This window comes from Stenella coeruleoalba (genome assembly GCF_951394435.1).
Source record: "Stenella coeruleoalba genome assembly, chromosome: 3".
Lineage (NCBI taxonomy): Eukaryota > Metazoa > Chordata > Mammalia > Artiodactyla > Delphinidae > Stenella > Stenella coeruleoalba.
In genome coordinates, this window is record NC_137148.1 from 75,689,665 (window position 1) to 75,704,567 (window position 14,903).

Sequence of the window (14,903 nt, forward strand, 5' to 3'; positions counted from 1 at the left end):
CCAGTACTACAAATGGTTTTGATTATTAGATATCAATCATTCATTTCCTCCTAATGCTGAAGTCTGCATCCACATTCACTTTCCAAAAAGAAAAAAAAAAAAAAAAATAGCTGGTCTTTGTTTTGCAAGTCCTTTGAAAACGTACATCTGCTGTTCCACAAATATGCACTTCAGCTTGAGACAAACTGCATTGTCAATACATCATTCAAAAATAAAAGTATTCTTTGTAAGCCTATTATTAGAGATCAGTGCATTATTTAGGCATTAGGTTATCGTTATTATAGAGAAAAACATGCATTTGTCAGAACCAACTTTTGTAAAGCTATCACACATCCCACAAACACACTCTTTTTATTTTAAAAATTGTAATTTTGTAGATGTCAATTATCTCATAAACTGTTTTACAATATTCTACAGAAATAAAGTGATTGCTGGCACATTTTGTTGATAAATTCAACAATCTGACTACTTAAGAGAATTAAAGAAATATCATAGTTATATCCTACAACAAGCCAAGTTTACTTCTATCTTCAGCTATTTTTAGTACACTCTCTTTGCTTCCTCTCATCACTACTAAGGGATTGCAAAGGCTAAATAAGGCATATAGACTAGATTCTTGGGCTCACACTGGACTGCCCAGTCTACATGCTCCCTTTGCAAGGGACTGTGCTCTCTTCTAGAGAGAAGCCAGATAGACCATGTGATAATACCTCTGGTCATTTTTCTTCTCTATCCAGAAAACATTTGGTCTTTCTGGACTACTAATACATGAAAATTATGACTGCCAGATGCTTCCTCTTCAACTATGAAGGATAGCTTATTATTAAATGGATGTTCTGAAATATGTTTACGTTCATCAATAAAATAGATTGAAATGCATCTCTTCTCTATGCCTGCTCCTAACATCTAGTTGGCCTAGGAACAAAAGAGAAGGGCATTTTCCACAAATATTGTTTTGTGTGACAAAAAGAAGTTTGTTTTTTTCCTTTTCAGTGTAGTCAGTACAATGTGCCTTACAGAATGGAAAGGGTTGGTTTGGTCATGTCATAACAACATGCTGAAAATAGTGCCTCCAGTTTAGAGAATGGGAAATGCAAGGGTCATCTGAGTGGGCCTTTAGAGGGAATGCCTATCCTTCTTACTATCCGTATATCTGGTTTAACACAACCCACGCTCTACCTTTTTGACATTTCCTAGTCAAGACAAATGAAAATAATTCACCATGTTAATTATTATTTTCTTCTTCTCAAATATTATTATCAAAATTCCACCTCTGTGATATCCAAAGATTACATGTTACTTTAAGAATGGCCATCAACTTAATATAAATGACACTCACTTCTTAGTATTTTCTTTCATCAAATTATCATATTGCATAAAATGCTGGAAGACATACACTGCCGTGGAGAGCAGCATGTACAAGTTTTTCAGGGGTGCTTTGGAAGGAAACTCCTTGCCTCTCTCTTGCAGTCTGGCCAGGACAGCTGTTGCCACTTTACAACAGGCCTCCACAAAGTTTGCTCTAATTTCCTGAAAAGAATCATCTCTGCATGCCAGAGCCAGTGGAAGGATTGTGTCAAGTTTTTCCATGATGTCAGAACAAAACTAGGGAGAAATAAATGTAGCACTGAGTTATTTGTATTCTGACAGCACCGTGTAATTTATGTACAGGGGAGCTAAATTCCAAAATAATGAATTTGGCATCAAACATAAATATAATGACACAACTTTATAATAATCGATTTCTCTGTTGTAGAAAGTTAAATGTTTTATTTCAAATAAAGAAATACCAAAATGATGCTTCTCTGTATATAACCGTCAAACCTTATGCTTACTAGAGAGACATTATGAAAAACTCATGAAATAGCTTTGTTACTTTTATTTGTAGTTAATAGAACTCAGAAAATATGTATCCATGCTTACATTATTTTAAACTTATTCCTGGGTTTTTTTTGCTAAATTTTCATGGAAGTATTTTTTTAAATTAATCATCACAGATATATGAGGTTATATCAGTTTAACTTAAACAATCTAAAAGCATCAGAGACAACCTCATATAGCATCTTCTTATTGGTAAAGAGTCAGCAACTCTCAGAAGTGATGCACTTAGCTTTTTACTAGTTGTGAATTTACTCCTTCTTAATGGCAAAGGAGGCGTGATGGATGGATGGGAAGGCGCAACTTGCCTCCACTCCAGGTCGGCCAAAAGTGTTCCCTGGGGAATGTTCTGGAGCCTCAGGGTGGCAATAGGGGATTAAGGTCACCTTTCAAAACTCTCTTTCAAAAACATTTCAGGGGCTTCCCTGGTGGCGCAGTGGTTAAGAATCTGCCTGCCAATGCAGGGGACAAGGGTTCGAGCCCTGGTTCAGGAAGATCCCACATGCCGCAGAGCAACTGAGCCCGTGCACCACAGCTACTGAGCCTGTGCTCTGGAGCCCGCGAGCCACAACTACTGAGCCCACGTGCCACAACTACTGAAGCCCACACACCTAGAGCCGATGCTCCGCAACAAGAGAAGCCACTGCAATGAGAAGCCAGTGCACCACAACGAAGAGTAGCCCCCGCTCTCTGCAACTAGAGAAAGCCCACGTACAGCAACAAAGACCCAATGCAGCCAAAAATAAATAAATAAATACATAAATTTATTTAAAAAAAAATTTCAATGATACGTTGCTGACCTCACTGCGGACTTAATGCTGAGTAACTATATTTCTCTATTTCCGTAATTACTTCCTATTTTCTCAGTATGTTCTGTGACTCTCAGAACACAGATGCAAGACTGATGTTAAAGGAATGGTCACTAAGGTGTAAATAAAGATTTAAAAGTTGCCCAAACCAATAAAAGACAGTAACTCCTTCAACCTCCTAAATTTCTCCTGGAGTCATTCAAAGGTATAACCCAAACAACCAGTTTCTCAGCCCCCCAGGAAGTCACAGAGGCCCTCTCTTTAGTTACCTCAGATTCATGGAGCAAAAAGTTGGCAGCAGTTTTAAGTCATTTTTGCTAGCACAGTGGCCCATGGATACCAGAGAAGAAAACTGGTACTGGGTCAAGTGCCAAGTGTTTCCCAAGAGACTCCATCATTTTTCTATTGGTTCCCTTTGCAATGGCGTATATAAAATAAAAAAAAAAAAAAAAATCTCATATGCCAATCTAATTTGAAAGGATTTCATTTGATACTTGCCTTTGCAATTTTCTTTGGTTGGTCTGCCTCAGGAACCACACGGCTATCTTGCCAAACTTGCTGGACATTTACAAGGTTCAAAGCATAGCTCATAGCTGAAGACCTTTCATTCTGTTCCTGTTGGAGAATTTTTGCGGAAAAGTCTTCAATGGCTGTTGTTATACAATGTGCCATGGGAAGAGACACTTTTTTAAATGCACTTCTCCAGCCAAAATTTAGTAAAGTAGCCTGAAATATAAGTTTATATGAAGTTATATCAATCTTAACTCAACAAGTGTTGTTCTATTGTTACAGATATAAAAGTATTACTTTCATTCAGCATGTTGAATGTAGGTATTCTTTGATAAACTGTAAAAGCCATTCTTACAACCTAAAAATATTACCCAGTGAATAAAGCAATATACAAAAACATGTGCATTCTTTACACACAGTAATATACTGTCATTTCATTTTAATTCATCAGTGGATTTAATCAAAAACTTTGTTTTTTCAAAATTTAATCTCTTAAATATAGTTCAATAAAACCATCTTTATGAGAGCTGAAAGTTCCACTCACTATTTATCACATAAAGCAGCCTTTAAATTCAATATATTTAATAAAGCCTACATTAGATTTTTATAGTCTTTTTTACAGTTTATTGTTAACAAGTATTGCAACATACGACAGCATTTAATATTCAATCTTTTATTTCTTTTTCATTTTCAGAAATCCAGACAAGTCAAAAAAATAGCAATAAGAAATAAATTTCTCAGAGAAAATATACCATTGTGTGTTTCTAGATTTTTATTTCTTTAGAATTTTACTTAGTTTCTCCACCCACAAATTGGTAAGCGGCACTACTTTTGTTCCAGAAAATGAGGAATTAAAATGACCTGCATTGCTCTGTGTGTGGGGAGTGGGAGAGGCTGGGGCGGAGGGTGGTGGTGTTTTCTTTTTTTCTTTTGGTCTTTGGCTCATGTGGCGGTATGTTTACAAATGTATATTCCCCTCAAGTCCTCTAATGTTCTCTAAAGTATAAAAGCATTATAGATAGTAGGCTGAATCTACGCTTAGGATTAAACTTTTCCTGTTTTAGTGTAATCTTGTTTACAGCAATAATTTACCTACTCCAACTTCAGAAGACGCTAGGCTTGATATTCCTAACTGAATTACTTACTTTTCTGGATCTCAAGTTTTTTGTTGGAAAAATAAAAGAGCTGAACTGAATGATTTCTACGGTCCCTTTCAGTCTAAAATTACGGAGATGATGATCATTAGCTTAATTTTCTTGTATACATAATCCCACTAAGCGTTAATTTAATGACTTTTTTTGTACTGCATATACATGCAGTACAAAGTAATAAAGGTGATTCATCTTCTAGAGCTAAAATTCTATGATCCCATAACTCTATAATCAGAAAAAGTGTCTCTCCTTCTCATTATGCTTATAATTAAGATGTAATTGAAATTTCCTTTCTAAGGTTTATTTGGACCTTTAACATCATAGGGCCTGCCTAAAGATACAACTCTCATTTTATTTTTACATAAAATGAATCAATAATTGAATCTACTCAGCTCACATAATTTCTTTTCTCATAAGTGAAACTTTGAAAGTGCCATGTGTATAGTTCTGTGCTGTAACAGAATTTTCTTGGGACGCATTTATGATAGAAATATAAAAAGGAATCTACCTTCATAAAAATTAAAAACAACAACAATAAAACTCTGCTTTTTGTTCCCCCGCCAGGGCATGTCTATTCATTAAAATCATTCATTCATGCATTCAAGGCAAGATGTTATGGGGAAAATTGCCATGGTCACAGTGACTTTTTGTCCGTGTGTGCGTGCCACGATGATTACCTTTGCCCATGGTAATTTATATGTAATTATACTACCTCCTAAATTCTCTTTTCAAAATATGGAAAACCGGGCTTCCCTGGTGGCGCAGTGGTTGAGAGTCCGCCTGCCGATGCAGGGGACACGGGTTCGTGCCCCCGTCCGGGAAGATCCCACATGCCGCGGAGCGGCTAGGCCCGTGAGCCATGGCCGCTGAGCCTGAGCGTCCGGAGCCTGTGCTCCGCGAAGGGAGAGGCCACAACAGTGAGAGGCCCGCGTACGGCAAAAAAAAAAAAAAAAAAAGAAAATTGAAAACATTTACTATTCAAATCTCCTCCTAGAAGTCTATTTATTTACATAAAATATCATTGGCTTACTTCTACTCTTCCCATTTGATGTTTGGAATCATACACCTTCCAGTTAGAATATATCAGATTTACTAGTTGATCCAAGAAAAAAAAAGAGGAAATAATGTAGTTTTCTGTTCTGTGTACAAAGGAGCTACCCACTAAATCCCTTTCTTCTATTACCTAATGCTAATTTCTTAATATCTACTCTGATTTTTGGTTAAAACATAATGTATAATTTTGCATTTTTTCTGATTATTTTCCTTGCTTTCTACATTGAAACTCTGTTAAAACTCTACGTTCTTTTGCCTTTTTAAAGGTTTACCTACTAGATCAGTCAAGATCCATTCAGAAAATAGAAACCACTCTCAGTATTTTGAAAGGAAGAATTTTAATGTAAGGTATTAATTACTAAGGTGATAGAAGATGTGAGGAGCCAAACATGGGTCATGAAGCAAGACAGTTATTTTATTACTATTACTACCACTACCACTAGCTACGACTGCTCCTAGGGCTGGAGGAACAAAGAGTGGGAACAGTGCTATGCAAGTGTAGTCCCCGGGGCCACCAGTGAAGGAGGCCGACCTGCCAGGCGGACCTGAAACCTCAGAGAGAGGACTGTGTGTGGGGAGCAGCATGGAAGAAATGAAGGAGTCACAGCTACTCCTGGAGATGTTCTCTAAAACAGAGCAAGGGGAAGAAATCCTCTGGTTTCTCTCCAAGAACTTCCCTCCAATCTTCCCTTAGTGCTTTTCATTGGCCAAACCTACCCAGGTCCAGAAAGCAAGAAAGCCTGGAAGAGGTTTTTCTCTACAATACAGAACAGAGCAGAGGAAGAGTGGTAATGGATCTGAGAGCAAACAGGGGCATGCTGGGCACACTCAAATAAGAGGCCAGTTCAAACTATTCTTTCCTCTTTCCTTTCCTTTTTCATCTCCACTTTCTCACTTTTCAACAGTTGTCTACAGTCCAAATTCTCAAGGTGTAGACCCCGAGTGGGATGAGAACAAAGATCTCTTCACTGCCAGCTCCCTACTCCTTGCATGGAACACACTGTGCAGCACAGCAGTGTTCCCACTAAATTCAACTTTCATCAAAATTAATAAGACTATTTTCAACCAGGAATTATTTTTTTAGTGGCAAAGGGTAAAACTCAAGACATTTTGATTCATAAAGGAGTCATATAAAAATGATGATGCTATTACATATGAATTAAAAACCACCACCCATTTTTCCTCACTTACCTCTTTTACTGGTAGCAATTGCTCTGAAGGAATACTGGTTTCATTTGTTCTAGGTTTCTCTATTACAACTTCTCTACTGGATGTCTCCAAAATTTCTATGCAATAGAAAACAAACACACAAACTTACATTAAGAAAAACAAACCATACTAGACGTGATTAATAGGTTAAAATTAATTACGTAGAAAAGCTCTATCCATAGTACACACACACACATACAAACACATCAAGGTACAAAGAATACAGTCAACAAGATGTAGGGTGATATTGCCATCACAATAATGAGAGGATCAATACATAGAGTCCTTTTCTATACATACAACTTGATGGAATTTATATGCTATTTATATTCAAGTTTGATGTATATGCATATATAATGTGTAAAATTCAGATCCTTTTGTCATTAATTCATTTTCATGTTAATAATGTAGGATAAGTTAACTATACAAAGTAAATATTAATTTCTTTGTTCATTTAAAAAGCTAAAATCTAAAGTACTGCTTTAAAAACCAGTGGTGTTCTTTAGCACATTAATATTTCTTTTTTGGAAACAAGAGAGAACAAAAGCACATGGATAAACATCATCATATCAGGAAAAATTATACTTTTAATAAGATTATCAATAAGTCATTGGAAAAACACAAACACTGAGACAGGTAAGAAATGATCTCTAGCTTCTAAAATGGAAATACTTCCTCAACTTTTATTTTTCAGAATTAAGAAATTCTTTCCATGGGAAAAATACAGATCTACAAAAATGTAATGAATAAATATGCCGAAGAGATCCTTCCATTTTCTATTATGGTTCTATTAATTATAGTTTAATTCAATATGAGTGACTTAGCAATTATATTTTGGTTTTGCTTAGACTTGATATATGATGACGAATTATATAGCACGATTAATTTTTCTTTTATTTTAATAATCTTAAGAGTCTGTTTCTCCTTATATCCTGGGCAAACAAATCTCCAAATATCAGTGATTCTTATCGGCAGGGCTTCTGACAAATATAGTCATCTAGAAAATTGTGGGATATTTGTTTGTTTTTTCTAAATATGGTTCTATGAGCTTAATCATGAATGATTCGTAAGTAACACAATCCACAGAAACATTCTCTCAAAAGGTAAATATTCCATTTGGTAGGCGATAACAACAACCTTTTGAGAAATGTTATCAGAGTTAATTCTGAGGAAAAATTTCCCCCAACTCTAGTGTTTCTTAATCACTTTGGATTTCTGAACACTTCATAGAACTTGATTAAAGTGACAGAACACTTCATCCAAAATGCACAATATGACTGTGTGCGCGCACACACACTCACACGTGCTATTGGAGATTCCCAGGCCCTCTTGTAAAGCACGTTCACGATCCTCAAGGGGCCGTGGACTGCAGTTGAGGAATCCTGCTTCATTTCTCAACACACATGACAACATAGACAAGGTTTTAGATCAGTGTTATACCATTTAACCTAAAATGCTTTCTCTATGACTTGCATTTTATTACATTTTTTGCAGAAGCTAGTGTTATTAATAAGGATGAATCTCAATACTGAAATAAAATCCAGATTAAGCAGATTTTTAAATAAAGAAAAATGAAACTATAAGTCTATTAAAGAAAAAATGGAATTTTTTTCCCAAAAGATACAAGATAAGAGACTTTTCAGAAGGACACAGGAGCCATAAAACAATTCTGCATAACAAAAATATTGTTAATTGAACTGGATATGAAAAACTGGCTTGTAACTCTCTCTCAATGTCCATAGCTTTAAAAAAAATTAATAGACTTTAGCTTTTTGAGCAGTTTTAGCTTTTTAGAAAAAATTGAGCAGAAAGTACAGAGTCCCCATATACTCCCTCTCCCCCTGCCCTCAGTTTCCCCTATTGTTAACATCTTACATTGGTGTGGGATATTTGTTACAATTGATGAACCAATATTGATAGATTACTATTAACTAAAGTCCATAATTTGCGTTAGGATTCATTTTTTGTGTGGTGCAGTTCTATGGCTTTGCCAAATGCATAGTGTCATGCATCCACCATTATTATCACACAGATTAATTTCACTGCTCTAAAAATCCCCTGTGTTCCACCTACTCACCTCTACCCCACTCCTCACCCTCCTTAGCAACCACTGATCTTTTACTGTCTCTATACTTTTGCTTTACCTAGGATATCTTATAGTTGGAATCATATAGTATGCAGGCTTCTCAGATTGACTTCTTTCACCTAGCAATATTCATTTAAGTTTCCTCCACGTTTTGTGTAGCTTGATATCTCTTTTTTTTAAATCAATGAATAATATTCCATTGTATTGGCATACCACAGTTTATCCATTGACCTACTGAAGGACATCTTGGCTGCTTCCAAATTTTGGCAATTTTGAATAAAACTGCTGTAAACATTCATGTGCTGGTTTTTGTGTGGACATAAGTTCTCAACTCATTTGCATAAATACCTAGGAGTGTGATTACTAGATCACATAAGGCAAGGTTTAGCTTTATGAGATAACAACCACACAGTCTTCCAAAGAGACTGTACTATTTTACATTCCTATTAGCAATGAATGAGGGTTCCTGTTGCTTCACATCCTTGCCAGAATTTGGTGGTGTTAGTGTTCTGGGTTTCGGCCACTCTAGTAGGAGTGTAATGGTAACTCCTTGTTTCAATTTGCCTTTCTCTGATGACATACGATGCTGAGCATCTTTTCATATGCTTATTTGCCATCTGTATATCTTCTTTGGTGAGCTCTCCAGATCTTTTGCTCATTTTTAAATTGAGTTTTTTGTTTTCCTGTTGAATTTTAAGAGTTCTTCGTATATTTTGGATACAAGGTCTTTATCAGATATGTATTTTGCAAATGTCTTTCTCAGTCTACGTTTTGTCTTTTCATCCTCTCTGTGACCATTCCTTTTTACTTAGCATTTCCACCTTAGTAACTTACTGTCCAGATATACATGAGGACATATAAGACATACTTCAAGTAAATTTGCCGTATCATTGTTTGTGGAAGCAAATGAAGAGGAAAAAACAACCCTATGTGTCTATTAATGAGTAGCTGATTAAATTATGGTACATGCACCAATAGAAAACTATTCAGCTGTTTTTCTGAATATGGGGTGTTTCTAGATAATTGTTCATAAAAAAAAGAATCTCTGTATAGTAGGACAATATTTGGTGTTATTTTAACATGGGGATATATATGGAAGTAGTTGCCTTTGGAAAGGGAAACTAGACAAATGGAGTGGAAAAATACTTAATTTTAACCATATATTCTTTTATCCTGTTTAAAAGTTTTACTACATGCCTGGACTATTATTGGAAAATAGTTTTAAAGAAGAAAAAAATAATAAAGATCAAGTTGTCAATGACATGAAGAGGAAACACTTGGATTCTTAATGTCACTTTACTTTTCTACAGATAGGTCATAAAAATAGTTGATGTAAAAGGTATTCACCCTGGAAAAATAACATTAATTCAAAGCACAAGCTTTGCAGGTCTATTCTTGGAACTAACTATTTGCCATTGTGTAACTATTGTTTAAAAGTTATAAAAAAGGTTAATTATCTTATATTTATCATTTCATTCCCAAATACATTCTGCTTATTCACTCAAAGTAATGGGCTTTGATGTTTACACACAACATCTACCTATTTTCAAGATGAACTAAAAAATAAGATAAGCTTCCCAAGCCTTCTTTTGCTGGTGAGCAATTCTATAGTAAGATAGAAAAAGAATTATTGAGCAATTATGATAACCTGTATAATATAATCTTCCCCTCCAAATTAAAAACATTTTTAAAAATTTAATCCTATACAGAGAAGCCAAAGGGATTATTTTAAGGCAGGATTAGTAACACTGAATCTAGACTAATAAGATATCTCACGATTTTAACGAATTGTGGCATTTTTATATTTGTTTGGAATTCAAAATGGTCAATTTCAAAATTTGGCATTGTCAAACTTTATGAGCTCCTTGAACATTTAACAAATTATTTCACCTATTTAAAAATATATTGGACATTCTATACACTTATTAGCATTGTCTAGAGAAGGTAGCCCATTTTTGGCTCATCGTTCTGAAACATAGTTATTTGCATGCAGTCAACACTGGTTTCTTTAAGAGTGTGCCCAGACTAAGGACCTCAGTAGAGTAGGGCAGAGGGTCACAGGAATGCCAGCTGCTGAGCAGCCTCTGCCTATGGAGTTCGCTGTGGTTCATTTTACACTTCTGGTTAGTTTCCACACTGCCGTTTTCTTTCATAGAGAGTAGAGGTTGGCAGTACTTCCCTGTGACATCCACTTTCACACCCAAATTGGTCTTCATAGGCTCCCATTGTGTGCACTACAAAGCAACTTGCCTTGTTGGCAGCTCTAAGTGAGAACTACAAGTCTCTCTTTTCTTTACTGTTCTTTTCTGGCTCACAAGCAACCTCCCACCAAAAGCTGAATTTGTAGAAGAGACTACATCCAAGAGATAATACTATGAAAAAGTATGAAGAGAAGCCCAGGTGGCCACCTTGCAAATTTCCAATGTGGAAGCCTTCGACCTCTCTGCCCAAGAAACAGCTAAAGTCCTAGTGTAATGAGCTTTACAAACCCTAGGAGCCTCTTTACCTTAACTACATACGCCTCCCTAATACAATCCCTTAACCATCTAGCTAAGGAACTCTTAGAAGCCATTTGACCCCTCTTAAGACCCCCTAAGAGTACAAACAATCTTTCAGAAGATCTGAAATCTTTGATTCTTCTGAGACAAACCCTAAGTGTTCTTCTTACATCCAATTGAAGCAGCCATTGCTTTTTGTCATTGCTGGGGCTAAAGAAAAATGAGGGCCAAGAAACCTCCTGGTTTAGATAAATCTCAGATGCCACCTTTGGAAAATTTGAGGAACTGCCCGAAGAACAGCTTTATTCTGAAGGAGTATTAGAAGTGCCCCATAAATCAAACCCGAGTCCACTCCATAAGATAAGATAATCCTAAAAGAAATACAGTAAGATCCCATAACAGTGAAATAATGTCCTATCATTTTTCTGAAATGACCAAATTAGAAAACCATCCAATCATGACCAAACAAAAGCAAATAAATATAATAACTAAATATCTTTTCTTTCTCAGAAAATATTTCTTGTGTCTCTACAAAATCTATTGCGTTGTATTCAAATTCCTAAAAGCACTGCCAAGTTGGCCAAATCTACATTATAGTAGTAAACTTCAAAGTAAAAAGTAAAACATTTGGTTAATCATCTTTATATTTTCTCTATGTGATGTTAAGCACCTGGATATTTTTAAAACATCTGGACAATGAAAAAAAAAAAACACCTTACTTTTCATCACATTGTTTTGGTTACATAGACATACTACGCAACTCCTTCCAGGATTTATTAGCAAAATATGTTCCAATCAAAACAAATACACCAATAACCAAATGACTTGATCTTTTTTCTCCCCAGCCTCTCCCACACAAGATTTCTAAGCAAAACATTAACTATCAGGATAACTTGAGATTCATTTGGTTTCTTTAATCATTCAAGAAATCTTTTCCTTCCTGATTTAAGAAACCAAGGCTTTTGATAAGAATTGACTAACGTGGCTACCCTGAATAAACCATTTAAGATTTTTCTTGACAATTTCCCTCAAGATCATTCTTTTCAGGGATCCATTTACATAAAATTATGGCAGATTAAATCTTGGCTTTGTTACAAAAATATATGGATGAAGAACACATATCACAAGAGGATGTTCTAATACTTAGACATTTCTTACAGCTGTCCTTCAAATTTCCTTCCACTTACTATGTTTGATAATCCACAAATGTGTTTCTATAGTACACTATTATTAATGTGATACTGAAGTTGCTTTTATCTGCCATGCTGCTTATATGATGACAAATTTGGGGTAAGACTGTATATTGTGGCATAATTATATGTTTTCTCTGTTGATTTTATTCAATAATCATAACTTTTGCTCTCAAATACACAGCATTGGCAAGTCTCAACATTGTTTGATCTCAATCCAGTGCAGTTGAACCAGCTTTTTCTTTTTCTCCTTTTTTCTTGAAATCAGTGTGTCAACTCTTTGCTTCAGTTCTTGGCTATTTAACTTTTGTATCTTTAGAATATCTCTCTAACACAACTCTAGTTTTGAATTTACGCTGCCCTTAAGAGGAATAAAGTTCTCAGAATGAGCTATTTCTCAAGGGCCTGGCCTAGGACCAATACAAGATGAAACCAAATGGATAGGGGTCTAGATGCTTTGGAGTTCACTCTGTTTTTTGATCCACACCTCAGAAAAGATCTGCTAGAGATGTGGATGAGAGACGCCAAATCTTAGCCGGGTATGATGGATGAGTACCAACACCAAGCGTCAACTGCTTGTGGCATCAATAAATTTTTGTCAAAAATTAGGACATCATATTTCTCTATTCAGATCTCTCTTTGATCCAGTTAGTTCCATCTAGAAGACCCTCTAGGGCTCACATTACCTACTAATAAATCGACTTTTTCATTCCATCTTTTAATTTTCATATTATCTGTCCTATGTTTTTATTATTTTCCCATTTGATTTTTTTGTCAGATTCAGAAATCTATATTCCACACTCATTTTTCTTCAAATTATATCCAAATTTGGAAAAAACAATCTACATTATTTATTTTATAATTTAATAGTGCTGCTTAAACTTAACCTGAAACGTAGAAGGCCAGTAACCTATGCTTAATATAAAACAAACTCCAATCCTTTAACTTTTCTAACAGTATTTACCCAGGCTAGGTAAATAAAGAAATACAGAAGTAAATATATTAAACTACATGTAATTTTCACTAAGAAATCAGGTTTTGAAATTTGCAGATTGAGTTTTAATCACTTGCTTCCTTCACTTTGTTTTGCAAATGCAGCCACTATTCAAATTTACTCTCCTTAAAATATGTGGTATTATGTAAAAGAGAACTTTGTATAGTCCACTCTGATATAGATGAAAATCTTTATAAATATAGATATGAAAACAGAGAACATGTCTTAACCATTATGCCTCTGAATTGTTAGAGACATTATTTGAACACACATGGCACAGTTTTCTTTAAAAGGATTTTGTTGAGACTAACTAAAAACAACATATTGTATAATTATAATTACAATTGTAACAACTCACATTTATTGTTTATGATATGCTAGACATTCTTTTAAATATTTTACATTCACTAAATCATTTAATTTTCACAACCCTACATAATATATTGGAATCTAAAGCACTTAATACTGAAAGAAAATAAAGAGAAAATTAACTTAGTCTTACATCATCATTTTAAAGATGAGAAACTGGTCGTCTAAGGAAACTAAATATTTTGCTCAAGGTCATCAGGCTGCTAGTGGCAAAAGAGGAGCTACTAGACCATCCGGTCCCCTTGATATTTCCAAAGGCCAGGCTGTGTTTCTTTGAGTTAAAAAAAATTTTTTTTTTGATCGTATTTTAACTAAAGACAATTATCCAAAATTGACTTATGATGCTTTCCAATTAAAACTATGGAATTTACAATGTATAAGGGATAAAAATGTAATTTCATGGTATGCTTTATAGTTAATGTTTATTTAAAGAATTCTGTCCTGTATTTTCGTTTTTTCAGGTAATGGTATAGATTTAATAGCAGGAAGCAAAAACAGAATTATAGATTTGCAGAAGAGCATACTACCTGAAGTATTCCTGGGTGTCTTGAGCCATAAAAATATTTCTTCAAATAATTCCTGAATATTTTGTTCCAACTTCAAAAAGGATTTTATGAGCTGTGATAAGAACTCGAGTTCATCTAAGGAGAGGAAAACATTTCTTCCTTTCTGTGGGCATTCAGGAGTAACTGTGAAAAGAGCAGATCAATACTGTTGAACATGTTATGTGTTTTCTCATTCAATATTAGAATAATCAATGATTCCTTAAATCATCAAAACTAACAAGATCCTTAATAATTAAACCAAGTTTGTTCTTTAGTAAATACATACAAAATCTCCTGGGAGAGTTTTCCCCCCCCACCCGGGAATCTGGAGATAAGTATACTGTTTGATGCAAACATGACAATTAAATAATTATATTAAATCTCAGAGTTATTAACAGGAATGTGATTTGTCGTTATAAAATCACATCTTATACAATTCTGTTTTTTTAAGGTCTGGCATAATTTGAATCTAGTCACAAGGAAATATCAGACAAACCTAAACTGAGGGACTTTCTACAAAATAGCTGGTCTGTACTCTTCAAAAGTGTCATGTCAGGAAACACAAAGACTAGGAAATGTTCTAGTCAAAAGGAATCTAAAAAGACATGACA

At 34.9% G+C, this 14,903-nt stretch overlaps 1 protein-coding gene across 1 annotated transcript in view; it reads right to left on the minus strand.

Moving 5' to 3' along the window:
- Positions 1-14,903, minus strand: part of KIAA0825 — a 398,890-nt gene that overhangs the window by 272,780 nt on the left and 111,207 nt on the right. Inside the window, 4 exon segments of the mRNA XM_079918575.1 lie at positions 1,340-1,605; positions 3,186-3,413; positions 6,593-6,687; positions 14,275-14,436. Coding sequence (XP_079774701.1) covers positions 1,340-1,605; positions 3,186-3,413; positions 6,593-6,687; positions 14,275-14,436 — 751 coding nt within the window.